Source organism: Bos indicus x Bos taurus, chromosome 15 (assembly GCF_003369695.1).
Source record: "Bos indicus x Bos taurus breed Angus x Brahman F1 hybrid chromosome 15, Bos_hybrid_MaternalHap_v2.0, whole genome shotgun sequence".
In the NCBI taxonomy this organism is placed as follows: Eukaryota; Metazoa; Chordata; class Mammalia; order Artiodactyla; family Bovidae; genus Bos; species Bos indicus x Bos taurus.
In genome coordinates, this window is record NC_040090.1 from 31809409 (window position 1) to 31826646 (window position 17238).

Genomic DNA, 17238 nt, shown 5'->3' on the forward strand with positions numbered 1-17238 from the left:
GGAAGGCAGAAGACACAGGACCCAGGGCCAGATGTAATTTGCAGCCCTCCGGGGGTCAGGGGAAGGGGGCAGTCAGGAGACCTAGCTCAACTCTGTGAAGCAGGGCCGTGAGCCTGAGCTCCCTAGGTGCTCAGTATATGTTTACTAATGAAAGGCAGAGCCATCCTGAGATGGATAGTGCTGCTGCTGGGGGAGCGAGCGCCTTGTCCTGGAGGAAGGAGGCAGGGAGGCTGCAGAGGAGAGCTCTGCCCTGGGGGCTGGAATCAGGCACCCTCTAGGGTCCCTGTGTTTTGAGGGCCTGTGACTCTTTCTCTGGTTCATTGGTCAATCATCTGGGGGCCTCCTGAGGGTCAGTCCTCAGAGCCCTGGGGACCTGGATGAACCAGTCATGGTCCCAGCTCCTCAGTGGCTCCCAGGCTGGTAGAGGAGACAGATGGGTCAAACAGCAGAAACTGTAATTGGTACTACAACAGAGGGCAAGAATGCCTTGGTGCCCCAGGGAAGGGACATCCCTAATGGTGTCTGGGAAGGCATACCAGAGGAGGGCATATCTGAATGGTATGAAATGGGGCATGATACCCACGTTGGTTCACTGCACTGCATGGAAAATCGGTACATGCCCACAAGCCAAACAGCTGGGATATCCCAGGTGGGCAGTGCTGTTGGCTGATGCAGTCTCCCTGGCCATCTCCACTGTCCCTGGCCTCCCCACCAGGCGTTCGTGCCTCCCCTGGCTGAGGATCTGCTGGCTCGGGACTTTGAGAGGCTTGGACGCCTTCCCTACAAAGCTGGCCTGAGCCTACAGCAGGCGCAGGAGGGCTGGTTTGCCCTCACCGGCTCCGAGCTCTACGCTGTCTTCCCAGAAGGCCCCTGTGAGGAGCCACTGCAACTTCGGAAATTACAGGAGCTTTGTGCGTACGCCTGGACCTGGGCCCCAATCTCCAGGGCACCCTATCCTGGGCTCCCAGGCCCCAGCCCCTCTCCTTAAGTCTGAACTCTACCCTAACCCAGCCAGAAGGAGCAGCCTGCCTGCTCATGTCCTCTCCTGTCCTTGGGATGCATCTCAGCCACCCCATGGATTGGTGGGTGGGTCCCAGGGGTGCGTGGACCCAGAGAGCTTTGGGAGGGAGCAGGTTAGGAACCATCAACGAGGCCTGGACCTCACCTCAACTGGCTTCTCCACAGCCGTCCAGGGGGACAGCGAGAACCAGGTGCTGGTGCTGGTGGAGCGACGGAGGTGAGCCTTGGCTTCCTGAAGGGGCTCTGAGAAGCCTGGGCAGTCTGACAGGCCTGGGAGAGGTGGGACAGGTGGTGGGTCCCCCAAGTGACTGACTTCCCGGCCCAGGACGCTGTACATCCAGGGGGAGCGGCGGCTGGATTTCATGGGCTGGCTAGGGGCCATCCAGAAAGCAGCGGCCAGCTCCGGGGACACATTGTCAGAGCAGCAGCTGGGAGATTCGGATATCCCCGTGATTGTGTACCGCTGTGTGGACTACATCACGCAGTACGGTGAGCTCCGCCTCCATGCACAGGGCCCGCCCCGCCCCTCCTAGAGAGACTCACCTCCTGCCGCAGAGGCCGAGCCTCGCCTTCCTGAGATCTCCCTGAAAGCCTCGAGGCCCGCCCCTTGCCCAATGCCCATAGTCCCTCATGTTTGGCCACGCCCCGGCTCGGCCACGCCCCCAGCTGAGCCCCACCCTTCTCCAGGCCTGACCTCGGAGGGCATCTACCGCAAGTGTGGGCAGACGTCAAAAACACTACGGCTGCTGGAGAGCCTACGGTTGGACGCTCGCTCTGTGCGCCTCAAGGAGGGCGAGCAGCACGTGGACGACGTCTCCTCCGCACTCAAGCGCTTCTTGCGAGATCTGCCCGATGGGCTCTTCACTCGAGTCCAGCGCCTAGCCTGGCTGGAGGCCTCAGGTGGGCCCTGCAGCCCATGCCCAGTCTGAGACCCAGGCCAGTGCTGCTGACTTGTACACTCTGATCTCAGTTTTCCCTGCCCTCCCCATCATGCGCTTGGGGCTAAGCATGCCCCAGCGGTGGACTCTAGCGCCCCTTCCTCCTTGCCTCTCATTCCCATTGTCACTCTATGCAGAGCTGGCATCCCTTGGAGTTGGAGAATTTTTTCCTTTTGTTACATGGCTGGCCTTATTTGACTTAGAGCGGGGTAGAGAGTGATATCACCTAGGATGGGAGGCAGAGTAGCCCGAGGGGTGGGACAGGGAAGGTGGTTACTGGGGGGGATTCCTGACCTGATCCATCTCTCCCTACCCAGAGATTGAGGATGAGGAGGAGAAGGTGTCCAGGTACCGAGAGCTTCTGGCACGTCTGCCCCCAGTCAACCGGGCCACAGTGAAGGCTCTTATCAGCCACTTGTACTGGTGAGGAGCAGCACTCCTGGGGGGCTGGGGTGGAAAAGACTCTTCTACTCCCAACCTGGCTGACTCTTCTCCCCTGGGAACCAGGTGGGTCTGGGAACTGAGTGTTGCCTTATGATGTGCCCTGGTCTTGGACACTTTGGCTCCCAGCTTGCTTCCTTCAGGGTGGGAGAGTAGAGGAGGTTTCAGCTAGCAGCCACATCTCTCAGGTTCCCAGCCTTACTTCTCCCTGGGACCCAAAACTTGGTCAGAAAGACTGTCCCCTCTTCCTCTTAACTAGTGGTCCTCTCTGACTGGGACCTACCATGGCCTCACTCCAGGAGCCATTCATGGACCGGGCAGGAATTAGGAAGGTGAGGTAGGGAAGTCCTGGGTTAGACCCCTCATTCAAGGCTTCCGTCCTTCTGTGTCCAGTGTCCAGTGCTTCTCAGACACGAACCAGATGAACACGCACAACCTGGCTATTGTGTTTGGGCCCACGCTCTTCCAGACAGATGGGCAGGACTACAAGGCCGGCCGTGTGGTGGAAGACCTCATCAGCCACTATGTGGTGGTATTCAGTGTGCGTTCCCCAGCAGGCGGGCAGCGGTGGGCAGCATTCAGCCTCATGGGCAGCAGTGACCGTCTGTCCCTGTCCCTTCCCCCTTTACAGGTGGATGAGGAGGAGCTGAGGAAGCAGCGGGAGGAGGTCACTGCCATCGTGAAGATGCGTGTGGCTGGCACTGCTAGCGGGACCCAGGTGAAGGGCAGGGCCTGGGGTGGGGGGCTCAGGCCAGGCACCTGCACCCACTCCCCAGGCCTCCCGCTGAGCCCTGTTTCCCTACAGCACGCCGGTGACTTCATCTGTACCGTGTACCTAGAGGAGAAGAAGGCGGAGGCAGAGCAACACGTCAAGGTGGGGACCAGGGACCGAGAGGCCAAGGGGCTAGGAGAGTCAGGCTGGACCAGGCACAGGCTCCGATGACCAGGGAGCATGGCTTCCACCCCCAGGGGAGCCCTGGTTTGGGACCTGTATCTGGCCAGTGCCAGAGCCTGTCTCTTTCCCCTCTGACCCATCAGGACCACTCAGAGACAGCCTCCTGCATCCCAGTACTCCAGAGGACACTGAGAGGGGTGGGCTCACAACCACACAGCAAGGTTGTGACAGAGTGAGGGCTGGGGGTTGGGTAGGCTGATCTCCTCCTCCTCCTCCTCCTGGGTCCACACAGATCCCAGCATCCATGACTGCAGAGGAGCTTACCTTGGAGATCCTGGATCGCAGGAATGTGGGCATCAGGGAGAAGGACTATTGGACCTGCTTCGAGGTCAACGAGAGGGAGGAGGCAGGTGCGTGACCACCAGGACTGGTGCAGGAAATGGGGCAGCCCTAGTCTGTCGTCCTCTATCCCAGTTTGGCGATACCGGTGGCAAGGGGGTGTTTTAGGTGATGGATGTGGCTGTCGAGTTGTGACCTCAGTGATGGTGGTGAAAGCGTGCTGGCGGGGGTTCAGGTGGCAGCTGTAACATGGCTGATGGGAGGGATGGTAAAGGAGTGGATCGTGTCAGCTATGGCACTTTCTCTAGTGTTAATGAGATTGGTGTTGCTTGCAATGGTGGAGATGCTGAATTTGATAATGGGGTTGTGAGTGACAGCATGGGTGGTGAGAAGCATGCTGGAGAAACGGGGTGCAGTGCTGGTGCTGTTAAGGGGCCACGGTGGTAAAGGGGGGTGATAAGGCATTTTAGGGTGAAGGATGGTCTCAGTGGCAGTGGAGGTTGAGGGTGTGTCTGTTCATTTGTTTTACTGTTGTTTGTTGAGTGCCAGGCAGTCAGCAGGAGAGTTGGGCACATAGTCCCTTCCCTCACAGGGGTTACTCTAGTATGGAATAGAGATTCTGATCCTGTGATCACACCCATAAACACACAACTACAGCTGTGTTAACTTCTGTGAAAGAAAGGGCCATAATGCCACCAAAGCTTATAACAAGGTCTCTGGCTTTGGAGCCCCTGGACTAGGAGGTTAAGGAAGAGTAGGGGTTACTTGGCGAAGAAGAGAGGAACGTACTTCCAGGCAGTGGGGACAGCGTGGACAAAGGCCCTGTGGTGGCCAGGGGCTCTGTACTTTCAAGGAGCTTGAGATAAGGGCAGTGAGGTGTGTGGCACAGGGTGGGGCTGAAGATGGAGGCAGAGGCCACTCTCATGGCCTGACAACAACACAAGGCCATTGAAAAGTTAGTGGTTGGGAGCTGGAAAAGATTCCTCCTTACTGCTGGGTAGAGGGACACGGAGAGAGGGGATGAGCGCCCATGGCAGGGACTGCTTCAGAGGCCACACCATTGGTCCAGGAAGATGGTATCACGCGCCAGGTTGGCTGCCAGGAGCTGGAAAGAAGCAGAGAGATTCGACACATTGCAGACTGAGAGGGAGGAGAGTTTATTTCCGGCTTGAGTAGCCTGGTGGGCGGTGCTCTTTGCCCTGATGAGGACGCACAGGAAAGATCACCAGCTTGGTTTTGAACGTGGCAGGTTGGAACAGATTTGGTCCTGCCCAGATGTGTCAGGAGTGGTCAGGGGAGCCGTGTGGCAGTAGGAGGCAGAGGCGGTGGGCAGTGCCGTTCGCCACGTTGGTGATGGGTGTCTGTGGGCCAGCTCTCAGTGCTGTCTGGCCTTGTGGCCCCAGTGACCAAGTGTCCCCTCCCCAGAGCGCCCCCTGCACTTTGCGGAGAAGGTGCTTCCCATCCTGCACGGGCTGGGCACAGACAGCTACCTGGTGGTGAAGAAGCACCAGTCCATGGAGGCCATGCTGCTGTACCTAGGTAGGTGGTGTCCCTGGGTGGGCGGTGCCTGCGGGGCTGGGAAGCCTGGTTGGGGGGGGGTCCCTCCATCTAGACCTGGAGCAGGATATGGTGGAGCCAGGCAGGAGAGGCTCAGGCAGCAAGTACCAGGGGGGCAGGCCTCTTCAGAGGCTGGAGCAGGACAGGGCAGTTTCCTTCATTGGGGGACCCCGCCCCGGGTGTCTGTGTCCACGGGTGGGCACAGCTTGTGCCCACTCCACTCCTCCCCCAGCCAGCCACGTGGGTGAGACCAAGCACGGCATGATGAAGTTCCGAGAGGACCGCAGCCTCCTGGGCCTGGGCCTGCCCACGGGCGGCTTCCACGATCGCTACTTCATCCTCAACAGCAGCTGCCTGCGGCTCTATAAGGAGGTCCGGGTACGTGATCCTGCCAGGTCCTGGCCTGCAGTGGGCACCCGCACCCACGCGTGCTCGGTCACCCAGGCTCCAGTGTCCCCCTGGGCCTGATGGCGGGAGCATCCCCATCGTGGGGTCTTGATACAGCACAGCACTGGTTGTGGGGAGCTGTGGACTCTCAGAGACCCTCCTGCTGTGGCTCTGGCTTTGCCCTGGGGCCCTCCCAGGCCCTGGTACCTGAATGCCATTACATCAGGCATGTGCTATCCCCCCGTGCCTGGTCATGTCACCCAAAAGAACCTGCTGAGGTGACAGCCCCACGTTGTGGCCTGTGCATGCCTTGTTGCTTCATAGGCCATACCCACTGCCGACCCACTCTGTGCCCACGCTGTCCACATGTCAGATGTCCTCCCTGACCAGACACCATCTCCATCCCAGTGCCTCCCCCTCATCTTTTGCACATACGAGCCACATCCCGCCACGCACCACAACACACACCGTCCTAGCCCTGGGCCTCCTTCGTCCGTAACCCTGATCCTCTATCAAACAGAGCCAGAGGCCATGGAGCGGGGCCCCTGAGACCGTGAGTAGCTCCGGGTCAACTGCCAGCTGCCTTACACCGCCTGGGGGCCAAATGAGCCTGGTGGGAGCACAGGGTCACAGCCAGAACTCCTGGCCATCTCCAGGCATGGTTTCTTGGCCTCTACCTGGGGTCTGTGGCCTAGGCTCCTGCCCTTCTCATCACCAGCCCTGTCCCAGAGTCCTTCGCCAGGGTCCCCATCAGTGCTTTCGAGTTCTCCAAAGGACTCAGCTGTGGAACCAGTTAGTGGAGGCCCGTAGGAACCACCCTCTTTCCAACCCCGGAGAGAGTTCCAGTGCTATTAGAACATCATTGTTACTTTCCTTATCCTAAAACAGGAGAGCAGGACTACAGAAGCTTGTGGTATATTCCCCACTGGCAGCTGGTTGCCAGCCTGTGTTTACATACCCTGAGAGAGGGAAGCTCAACCTCTCCTCTCGGGGGGCTTCCCTATCTCTAGAATGATACTCCTGTCTGGGAGAAAGACCTTGCTCAGGTTCAGCTGAGACCTGCCTCCCACAATACCCCTGTGGACCCCAGCTGTGCCTTGGGTACCACAGAGTGCAGATGCTCTGTGCAGATGGTCAGCAGAAACATGTTTCTACGCCCAGGGGTTCAGCCTGAGCTCCTACCAGTGTCTCCTAAGGACATCTGAAGAGGCCTGGCTGCCATGGAGGGAGCAGAGCAGATAGAGCAGGACCTTCGCCTCCCTCTGTTTGCTCACTGTATCTCTGTTAATGCAGCCTGGGCTCCTGCTGACCCTTGTGGGTAAGGCCTCCTCTTTGCTCCTTTGCCTCCATCATCGTTATCACTTCCTTACTTCTGTGCCTTAGCCCTCTAGTCAGTCCTCCTTGCTTCTGGGATGCCTTTTTCCTGGCTCCCTCCCTCTAGGGACTATTTGTGTGTTGACAGAGAGAAGGGAGGATGGCTGGGCCACCTGAAAGAGCATCAGCGTCTGCTGATCCCTTGACTTGGAGGAGGGAAGGCGGGAGAACTAGAAGGAGGAAGCAGATCTCATGTCTGTGGAGCCAGGCTTTGTGTCCGGCCTTTCCCATACTGGGACATGCAATCTCTCTGCTGTCCTCTGGGGAGGGGCATTGTCCCCACTTCACAGGGAGAAAGCAGGCTTCAAGTGCTTTGTCCAAGGCCATCTCTAGGCGGTAGACTGGGTTTCAAATCCAGATTTGTAAGCCTCAGAGCTCCAGCTTTTTACCCCCTCAAGTACAGGGGCAAAGGCCTCGGCAGCGAGGGCTGGTCAGTGTGGGCCCTGGCGGTGCAGTCCCGGGGCAGCCAGCACCAGTCTCATAGGAGCCAGTAGTGAGCTGCTTGTAATCCTGGAATTCGCTAGTGTGTGGGGCAACAGGAAGGAAGACTTGAATTTGGAACAACCCCTGGCAGTTCAGGATAGGTGAAAACCCACGCCTCATCCTGGGGTCTCCCGTTGTTAAAGACCCTGAGGCACCTGGAAAGGCACATTCTAGAAAGATCTGGGTTCTCGCAGAGGTCTTTGAGCTTCGTTCCCTGTCAGTGACCTTATACCTCGGAAATGCTGGGAAGATAAGCTGCTTGATCAGAAGGTTACATTGACTGACGCGCCCCTTGCCCCCCAGAACCCCCTCAGCCTCCCGGTCTTGGCCACGCTCATGTCACACACCTGCCACGCATACGCCACACTCACCAGCCCCTGGGGCTTGAGGGCGGTGCTTTTCTGATGCTCACAGAGCCACAGCCTGGCGTGAACGCCTTCATTCCCACAGTTTTCTCCTCGCCCTGCTCCACCCACTCTCGGTTCACCTTGCTCCTTTCTTTTAGTCCTCATCCCTTCACACCCGAAGCCTGACTTCTTGAAGCCCGCTGCCTGACTTCTTGAAGCCCGCTGCCTGCTTTCATTCCCAGCCTGTTTCCGTCTGTGCCTGCAGCCCAGCCTCCCCCGCATCCTTTCTCCAGTCATGCCCGGAGCCGGACGTTTTCCACGCCGACAGCCTACGTTCTCTTATGACCTCTGTCTCCGTCTTTCCATTCCCGCTGCCTGGTTTCTTCCAACCTCAGTCTGGTTTCGTTAGTGCTCCCAGCCTTGTGTCTTCCCTGCTTGCACATAGGCATCTCCCCTGCTGTATTCTCACACCTTGTTCCTCTCGTATCCACAGCCTGATTTCCCTTCCCTCCGCCCAGTTCAGTTTCCTCCCTGCCCGCAGCCCCGCTTGTTCCTGGCCCTCTTGGGCACCATTGTCCTGCTACATACAGGAGATATAGGGCTCCCCAACCAGAGGCCTGGTCGTTAGGGGAACTAGGGGTGAAAGCATGATGAAGGTTCCTAATAAGCCCCTCCTAAACCACAAGCCTGTGACAGTGCCAGAGTCTCCACTGATCCCCAGTCAGCCCATCCTATTGCGACCTCACAAGGAAGTCCACCAGTTCCCAAACGCTCCCGCTTCCTGCCCATCCCCTAGGTCCCCTCTTTTTGTTCCTGCTGAGGAGCCATGCCTGGGGGTGGCTGGGAGCAATGGTGGGGAACAGAGCAGAGGTGGCTCAACTTTTGACCCCCAGTTTCGGTTGTAAGTGAGTCCCCCCTCCCCTGCCATCCACCCTGGTGTCCCTGCTGGTACCAGGGTTGCCTGGTGGGGGCAGGGCTTCAAGCAAGTGGCTCCCAGAGCAGGAGGAAGGCTCATCAGCTTGACCTCTAACTAACTGCTTCCCTGGAGGTCATTGCTCCCATTCCCCTGCCTCCGAGCCAGCCTGCTTCTTCCAAGCCCAGACCCATATGCAGAGGCGGGGACCAGAGGTGAGCACGTCAGTGATCTGGTGCCCCTCCCCAGTACATTGGTCTGCTGCTTCCTGACCTAGACCATTGGGAAGTTCTTCCTGTGGTCTACCGAACAGCCATTCTGCTTCAGCTTGAGTCATTAGTCTTCACTTTGTGGAATCAAAGAATCGGTAACTGCTCACCCCACAAGCCTTCTGTTCACACAGTCAACCCTGGAGCCTCCGCAGGGCAGGGAGGGGTGAGGAATAAACGACCTGAGACAGACAGACACAAGCAGCCAGCCGAGGTGCTCAGCTTGCACACGCCCATTTAGATCAGTGCCAGAGGGCGATGTGCCGCGCGCAGATGTGTCCCTCCACAGATGAGCTGGATCAGCTGCTGCTGCGCGTCAGTTCTCATCGGCAGGGCAGCAGGCAGGGACCGGGGGCGCTGCTGTGGACAGCTGCCCGGGACTGAGGGTTGACTGTGTGATGCTGCTGCAGGGAGAGAGGCCTGGGGGCTCTGTTGGGCTGGATTATGATCAGGGAGGGCTTTGTCAGGAAGGCTTCCCAGAGGAGGGCCCCTGTGCTGGGATATGGAGGGGCTGGGAGAAGGGGGAGGGAGGCACCCAGTTGGAAGACCTGCCCCAGGGCCCACCCCGACTGGCTGAAGTGCCCGCTCCCTCTGCCCTCCCCAACCCAGAGTCACCGGCCTGAGAAGGAGTGGCCTGTCAGGAGTCTCAAAGTCTACCTGGGAGTGAAGAAGAAACTCCGGCCGCCCACCTGGTGAGCTGGGGAAGTGGGTCTGTGGCGCTCAGAACTGACAGGGGAGACGTGGCTGAGGGCTGTGAACTTGACAATTTTCAGTAGTTCTAAAGTTGTGGTCTCCCAGACCAGCAGTATCAGCATCACCTGGAAACGTGTTAGAAACCCAGATTCTCGGGCACCATGCCAGCTGTGCTAAATGATGGATTCTGGGGGTGGGGGCAGCAGTCTGGGCTGGTACAAGCCATCTTGGGAACTCTGATGCTTGCTCATGTCTAAGAACCTTTGGCCTGGATGGAAATCCAGTTAGTCACTGAGTAACTCTGGGACCTCTGTGTGCCTCCCTTCCCACATCTGTAGAATGGGAAAAATAATGGCACACCTGTTCCAAAAGGTGGTTGTGTTTCTTCTTCTTTTTTTAAATTGAAATATAGTTGAGATGTTTGTATGTTTCAAACGTTGAAAAGCGATGCACAGCCACTACCATTGTTACTAATTACAGTCACTCGACTTGGGTTTCTGGCATTCTCCTCTTAGCCCCTGGCTGTGCCTGCTTGTCTCTGGGGGATAGGGCTCGTTGGGTAGGCAGCCAAGGCCCTGGGAGGCTGGCGGGGCGGGGGGAGCTGTGAGAGGAGGAGACAGAGGCTGGGATGTGCTGTGCCTGCTGAAGGCCCTGAACTCTGCCCCCAGCCCTGGCCCAGGCTGCTGGGCTGTGAGGCCTGTCCGGGTTGTCAAGTGACCCCACCTGCTCCTTCTCTGCAGCTGGGGCTTCACGGTGATACACGAGACGGAGAAACACGAGAAGCAGCAGTGGTGAGCGAGGGTCCCAGGCCGAGGAGAGGTGGTAGCACGTCCCCCTGGACTGGGTCCCCTCACTGTCCAGGTCTGGGCCCTGCCCCTGAGACCCTGGGCAAGGGAGCAGGGCAGGGTGTCCCTGCTCAGCCGGGCCGGCCCTGATGGTGTCCAGATCTGTGCCCCACCCTGCAGGTACCTGTGCTGTGAGACACAGATGGAGCTCCGGGAGTGGCTCGCCACCTTCCTCTTCGTGCAGGTACCAGGCGCGGGGTGCAGGGCGGGGGTGGGGTCCCAGAAGGTCTCCATTACAGAGCATGTGTGTGTGTGTGCTTCTTCACTGTTCAGGCCACTGATTGCTTCAGGATTTTGAATTGCTTTTAAGGCATTTGTATGTTCGTTCTCTTATAAACCCTTCCTGGCACCTGCTGTGGTCCAGCCTGGAGCCAGGCATGCTAGAGACATAGGGTGCAGGCCCCTGCCCTCGGGCACTCACTCCCCACGTGGAAAGGAAAACAGATCCAGAAGGGGCCTGTTAGAGCCGAGCGCTTGGGTGACAGGGAAGCCAGGGACACTACCTCGTGGAGGTGGTGGCAGGGTGGGGAAGGCAGCAGGAGAGGGTATCATGGAAGTGGAATCTGTGGGGATCAAGGAGTGGTCCCCAAGCAAAGGTAGGGGCAGGGGGGATTCTAGGCCAAGGAAACAGTTTGCTCACAGGCATGGCAGGACTGTCCAAGAGGGCATAAAGGGAGAAGCCTGGGAGTGCTAGACACTGGTACTGAGAGGTTGCTGGGAGTCAAATCTCAGTCTTGAAGGCCACGCCAAGAAAGCTGAACTTGTCAGTCGGCAGTTCTAAGGGAGACTTTTTATGCAAGAGTGGTGTGCAGGTTTGCGTCTGAGAGGGTTTATTGTGGGTGCGGCTTGTAGGGAAGGATGGACTGAGGGCTGAGCCTGGAGGTGAGGGGTCCCGTGAGGTGGCTGCTGCAGGGGGCTATGTGGGAGCGGGTTGGAGAGGACTTGAAGCCAGAACAGGGCTAGAGGGGTGGGCTGGAAAACAGGTGTGTTTTTGTTTTTGTTTTGGCCTCACGGCATGTGGGATCTTCGTTCCCTGCTGCTGCTACTGCTGCTAAGTCACTTCAGTCGTGTCTGACTGTGTGCGACCCCATGGACTGGTGCCTACCAGGCTCCTCCATCCATGGGATTTTCCAGGCAAGAGTACTGGAGTGGGGTGCCATTGCCTTCTCCACTTGATTCCCTGAGCAGGGATCAAACCCTACATTGGGAGCACAGACTCCACTGGGCCACCAGGGAAGTCCCCAAACAGGTTTTTTAAATGAGAACTCAGAATCGTTTGGGGAAAAGGGAGACAGGACTGTACCAGGGCCTCGGGTTGAGCTCTTGTAGCCCTGAGCTTCCTGGTAGTCAGCGTCTAAAGGGAATCAGAGTGGATTCTGTAGCTTTCTGGGTTTCTGGTGAAAGGAAGCAGGCTTGTTCCTGTAGAACTGTTTTCTTGGCGCTGCATTCTTGGAGTGGTTTGCTTGTGGGCCTGGAAATGAGAGTTGTTGAGTAATATAATTGCCTGGGCTTTGCCGGAGACACAGTCATGTTCTCTAGCAGCTGCTTCTCATATCGGCTCGGATCAAAGCAGAAGGTTTCACCTCAGATCATAGCCGAGGCATTTCTGGGAAGGGTGGGTGGATCCAGAGCCGAGCCCGGGCCCAGCGGAAGCCGAGCCCAGGCCCAGCGCCCCTCCTCTCCCCTGCTGCCCAGCACGACGGCCTGGTGTGGCCCTCGGAGCCCTCACGCGTGTCCCGGGCAGCGCCTGAGGTCCGGCTGGGCAGCATTTCATTGATCCCCCTGCGAGGCAGTGAGAATGAGATGCGCCGGAGTGTGGCCGCCTTTTCTGCGGACCCCCTTTCTGTGAGTGGCTCTCCATCCCTGTGTGCAGTGTCTGGGGACCCAGCTTCTCCCTGAATTACCTTTGTTCCTCCTCTCTGAGTGCCCTCCGGCCCCATCTGTCCGTCCTCATTGGGAGCCCTGACAGGTCCCTTGGGTTCACCAGGTTCACGGGAGCCCCCTTTATTGCTGGTCCCTGGCCCCCTACTCCCTGTGAGTCTTCACAAATGTGTTCATGGAATCTGGGCTTCTCTGCCTTCCCACAGCTTCTCCGAAACGTCTGAGCCCTGTTGGGACTCTGCCATGCCACCGCCGCCGTGAAGCCTTCCTGGGCAGACGCCCTCATGCCCTGCGTGCCTGGCATGAGCCAGCAGGGGGCGCCTGAGGAAGCCACATCTCCACGCCCCTCATCCTGACTGCAGCCTGGGGTTTCCTGGCCAGGACATGGCAGGGCAGGCAGCAGGGTCTGCCTGAGGAGGAATCCCTTACCTGCTCTGTCCAGGTGCTCAGCCCTCCTGGCCTGCTCTCCCATAGGGTCACCCACCCTGACTTTGGAGGGGTTGGAAAGATGGGCATCTGTCAGAAACCCTGGCAGGCTGCTGTCCTTTCAGAGGCTCGAGGTCCCGAGGCCCCCGCTGGAAGGGAGCCCACCCTTTGGCCACAAACTCCAGAACAGCCGAAAGTGGATGCTCTGAAGGAACACTCAGCTGGGGTGGGGAGGGAGCTCTGGGTAAATGTGTACAGGGCTGAGAACTGGACTTAGGGGACTTCTGCCCCTCTTCTGGTCTGGGCTTACTGGGAGGGCCTAGGCTGCCCGGTGCCCCTTCCCCACTTTGGGGACGTTTTGATAATATAAATATATCTGTATATTTTATCCCCTGGTGCTGAGGTCTGTAATTGGTTGGGGGTTTCCAGTATCCCAGGGTAAGAGGGGCCAGGAGGTCCAGAGGTGAATGCCTTGTGCCCCGAAGCTGGGGACCTGGCCCTGCTCCCTCTAGGCTCTCCCCTGTTCAGACACTCTCCGCCTGCCCCAGGCAGAGCCCCGGCTGGGCTCCGGGCCACCCTCATTGTACTTCTGTGCAGCCAGGCTGGGAATTGCGGGTCCTGACTCTGGCCAGGACAGACCCCAGCTGGACTTGCCCTGCTGTGCAGCCTGATTCTGAGCCAGGGGCTGGGTGTGTGGCATATGAGTGATTCAGGGTAGCTTGTCAGCCCCTCTAGAGACACAAGGTCACAGAGGCACCAGAGCTATATTAGGAAGAAGGGCCTCAGGTTACCCTGGGCTTCTGTGCATACCCCTCCAGAGGTGCCCTGCCTTGGGCCAGGAAGCTGCCCTCACTGGGCACTGCCTGACCGTCTCCTCCAAGAAGACAAGGCCCTGGCAAGTGGGGTGCAGAGACGAATTTGGGACTCCCTGGGAAGGTGCCAGACACCACATTGCTGCCTCTGCCTAAAGCCTCATTACCAGCCTCTCTCCGGGGACCAGCGGGCAGACAGGCTGACCTCCCAGCCTAAGCCACTGGGGCTGGGCAAAGTGGGTTGGGGTGGGTCAATCACATGACTTCTGACTGATCCGGTTCAGTGGGGAGGCCTTGGTGTGGAGGGGGGTCTTGGGGACCTGGACTCCAGGCTTCTTGTTCCTGTCTCTTGGGAAGGGAAAGTGGATGCCAGACTGAAATAGATTCTTTGGCAACTTTTGTCTTAGGTGGGCTGCTCCAGACCAAGCTGGCCATCCTACCTGCACCTAAGATAAGACTCTTGTCCAAGTGCTTTGGGGCTGGAATTCTTCCCTGGATCTGACCTTGGACTGACCAGCTAGCCCTGTGCCCCAGAGAAAGGGTGGGTGAGACTGGAGGTACTCCCCTGCTAGGCTGCCAAGTGTCATTTACCCCAACTCAGGGACAGACAGGCTGCAGTGACTGCACTGGGCCACCAGAGGGCAGCCATGGACAACTCGACACTGCTGGTTCCACCCAGCACAGACTCTGGAAGGCCCTCTTGTGGCTGTCGTCTGTTGGAGTGTTGGGTGGGACCTGGCCCTGCTTTTGACCCTAGTGCTGGTGATATTCTGGAAGGCAGCACAATGGAGGAAGTGCTTTGGACTCCCAGGCTTTTGGAGTCCGAAGGAGGGAGGAAAGGCCTTTGCGGGTCAATGCCTGTGTAGGCGCTATCCTGGCAGAGGAAGAAAGGCCCAGAGAAGGGAAGCGACTTGTGCGAGGTCACACAGCTCTCCTGAATCAGGGTTGTGATTCATTTCTACCGCCCCACTTTGGGAGATTCTCCTTCCTCCACTCCTGATTCTGACTCTGCTGTCCCTTCTCATAAGTGGCCCCATTTGTCTCCTGGGGAAGGGGATCTGAACTGTGTAGAGTTAATGATAGCTTAAAGTACTTTTCCTAGGGATCAGGGATGACATCCCAATAGGAGCCTCCGGGGCCTCAACTTGATGAAACATGGCAAAGACAGCAGTATTGCGTGGATTAGGGCAGGAGGCTCTGCTGGTCTTTGTCACAAAGATTTCTAGAAATGGGGCCCCTTGGGACCTTAGATGGTTTGTTCACATATTATTTGAAGTTGGATTGAGGGAGATGAATATAAGGAACCTGGAGCCAGACCTGCCAAGGTGTGGGCAGCAGCTCTTGGAGAGGGAGGAGGCTTGCTGGAGGAGGAGGTGCCCCTAAGTTGGCACTGAAGACCAGAAGCCTTGCTGGGTACACATAGTAAGGAGGGGGTGCAAGTTGGGATGGGGGAGGGGGACAGGCCTTTGGGGTCAACCCAAGTCTGAGCCTAACGGCAGGAAACCATGCAGAGCCCTGGGAGAGAAGGCTGTGGCATGTCAGGTTTCTGGGGTGAAGGCATTGTAGATGGAGAGGAGGCTGAGCTGGGGGAGGGCTGGGAGGTGGGGTAGAGTGTCGGTCTCTCTTTTGCCTCCTTCCTGCTCAACCTGTCCACCCTGCAAAGTGTTCAGCAGCCATCCAGCTGTCAAGGGCCTCCAGGCCTCAGGAGACCCCTGGGCTCCACAAGAAATCAATGGGGTGGGGGAGGGGAAGGTGGACTATGCCTCCTCCTTGCTTCCCCCTGAGCCCAGGGATTAGAAGGGGGGTCTGGAGCTGAGGCCTTCTTTCCCGGCCCCATGCTCTTGCTCCCAAGCCCCCTGCCCACAACTGGTGGTTTTGAAAAGCATGGGTGCAGGACTTCTCTGGTAGTCCAGTGGCTAAGACCTCGCACTCTCAATGCAGGGGGCCTGGGTTCGATCCCTGATCAGGGAACTAGATCCCACATGCCACAACCTGGCACAGCCAGATAGATAATAATAAAAGCATGGGTGTGGATGCCAACTGGGAAGATGCCAACACTCCCGTCTACACACTAATTTTGGCTAAGTTCCCAAGATCTTGGGTCCTCAGTGTTCTGTTCTGTACTTTGGAGATATTAATAGCACCCACTAAGGGGAAGACTAAATGAGCTAATAAGTGTGAAGTCCCTAGCACTGTCCCTCAATAATCCCCTCCCAGATACATCTGGAGAGACATCATGGCACCCAGAGTCCTTGCCAGGACCAGCATGTTTTCATTCCACAAGCTTTTCTTGAACACTTACTGTGCATGCAGGGCTTCACAGAACACCAAAAAGCTGGAGCAGGTGAACAGGTGGGGTGGGGGAAGGAAGAGCTCTTCTGGTTGGGGGAAACTGATCAGGAAGACTCTGAGGAGCTTGGAGGGACAGGTGCTGTTTCTGCAGGTGGAGTTGAGAGGGAGATATTTCTGGGAGAGGGATTGGCATGAGCCACAGGCAAGGTGATGTGGCCCCACAGTGAGCCATCTGTTTTGAGTGGAGCCTAGTGCACCACGGGCACTCTGGGACCTGTGCCCCTGGCCTCTGGTGTTGGGATCTTCCCCAACCAGCTTCCCTTCACTCTGTGACTTAAGTGACCCAGTCTTTGATCTGAGGAGAGTCTGTATCATACTCATAAGTGTAGCTGGCATGAACCTCCAACCTCTCCTCCAGTATGACACCTCCTTCAGGAAGCTGTCCTGGATTGCGCCTCCATCATATTGCACTGTGCGCACTTAGGGTGTGTGTATGCACCCAGACTGCTGGAATCCAGCTAGAGATTGGCCAGGGAAGAGCTGTCAGGGACAGGGTTTCCTGGTCAGCCCAAGTTGGTTCAGCCCTAGGATGTTCCCCTCTCCCACGCCTCTTTCAGCCTATGGAAATTTCCTCATTTTCTCTGCCCTGGTTATAGCTCCTACTGCTGTATTTATCACCCTGGAGACACAGTGGCACGGGCGCACACAGCACACACACACACACTGCCTGCACACCTCCTCCTGAACTTCCAGACACACACACACGCGCACACAGACTGCACGTGTGTGAGCACCCCCCCACACAAAGCTCTCTAGGAAAATTGCCCCCCTCCCTCCTGCCCTTCCTCCTCCTCCACTCTGTCCTCCCACCACCACCCACCTCAAAACGCTGAGACCAAAGAGATGGGCTGGATGGCGCCTCCCACCGCTTGCCAGCTTGGGAGGCACTTCCCCCTTCGTGACTGCAGTGAGTTCTTCCCCACCACCCCACCCTTCGCCTAGTCTCCGGCTCTCCCTACCTTCCCCCATCTCTGCCGTTCCTTTGTGTGTCTTCCTCCACTCGGTCAGAGTCCCTCTCTGTCACTCCTCTGACCCTCTGAGCTGGAAGGTGTTCTTCCTCCCTGCCCTCTGTCCTGAGTGGCTTGTGGCACTGATGGAGAGAGAGCCAGGCTCGCAGGCCCCAGGGCCTAAGCTGCCTCAGCTCCTGTCACTTCCAGTTCCTCCTCCTGGGTGAAGGGAGGATTGTGTGCCTAGCACCATGGAGACCAGCGTCATGGCAACACAGCCCAGGTGGGCGCAGCCTTCCTCCTCCAGGGTCCTGCGGAG

The 17238-nt window shown here is 57.9% G+C and overlaps 1 protein-coding gene across 5 annotated transcripts in view; it reads left to right on the forward strand.

Annotated features, from left to right (window-relative positions):
* The window catches only part of ARAP1 (ArfGAP with RhoGAP domain, ankyrin repeat and PH domain 1), a 61716-nt gene extending 48520 nt beyond the window's left edge, over positions 1–13196 (forward strand). For 3 of the 5 annotated variants that reach the window (XM_027562977.1, XM_027562975.1, XM_027562978.1), the window contains 17 exons: positions 716–911; positions 1186–1237; positions 1346–1509; positions 1708–1920; positions 2276–2381; positions 2793–2940; positions 3031–3117; positions 3205–3273; positions 3587–3704; positions 5059–5172; positions 5423–5568; positions 6098–6130; positions 9573–9655; positions 10397–10447; positions 10622–10685; positions 12197–12346; positions 12589–13196. In XM_027562977.1, coding sequence (XP_027418778.1) covers positions 716–911; positions 1186–1237; positions 1346–1509; positions 1708–1920; positions 2276–2381; positions 2793–2940; positions 3031–3117; positions 3205–3273; positions 3587–3704; positions 5059–5172; positions 5423–5568; positions 6098–6130; positions 9573–9655; positions 10397–10447; positions 10622–10685; positions 12197–12346; positions 12589–12606 — 1812 coding nt within the window. In that variant the 3' untranslated portion in view covers positions 12607–13196. The remainder of the gene's footprint in view (positions 1–715; positions 912–1185; positions 1238–1345; positions 1510–1707; positions 1921–2275; positions 2382–2792; positions 2941–3030; positions 3118–3204; positions 3274–3586; positions 3705–5058; positions 5173–5422; positions 5569–6097; positions 6131–9572; positions 9656–10396; positions 10448–10621; positions 10686–12196; positions 12347–12588) is intronic. The other 2 variants (XM_027562976.1, XM_027562979.1) reach the window with 1 other exon arrangement.
* Positions 13197–17238: the final 4042 nt, after the last annotated feature.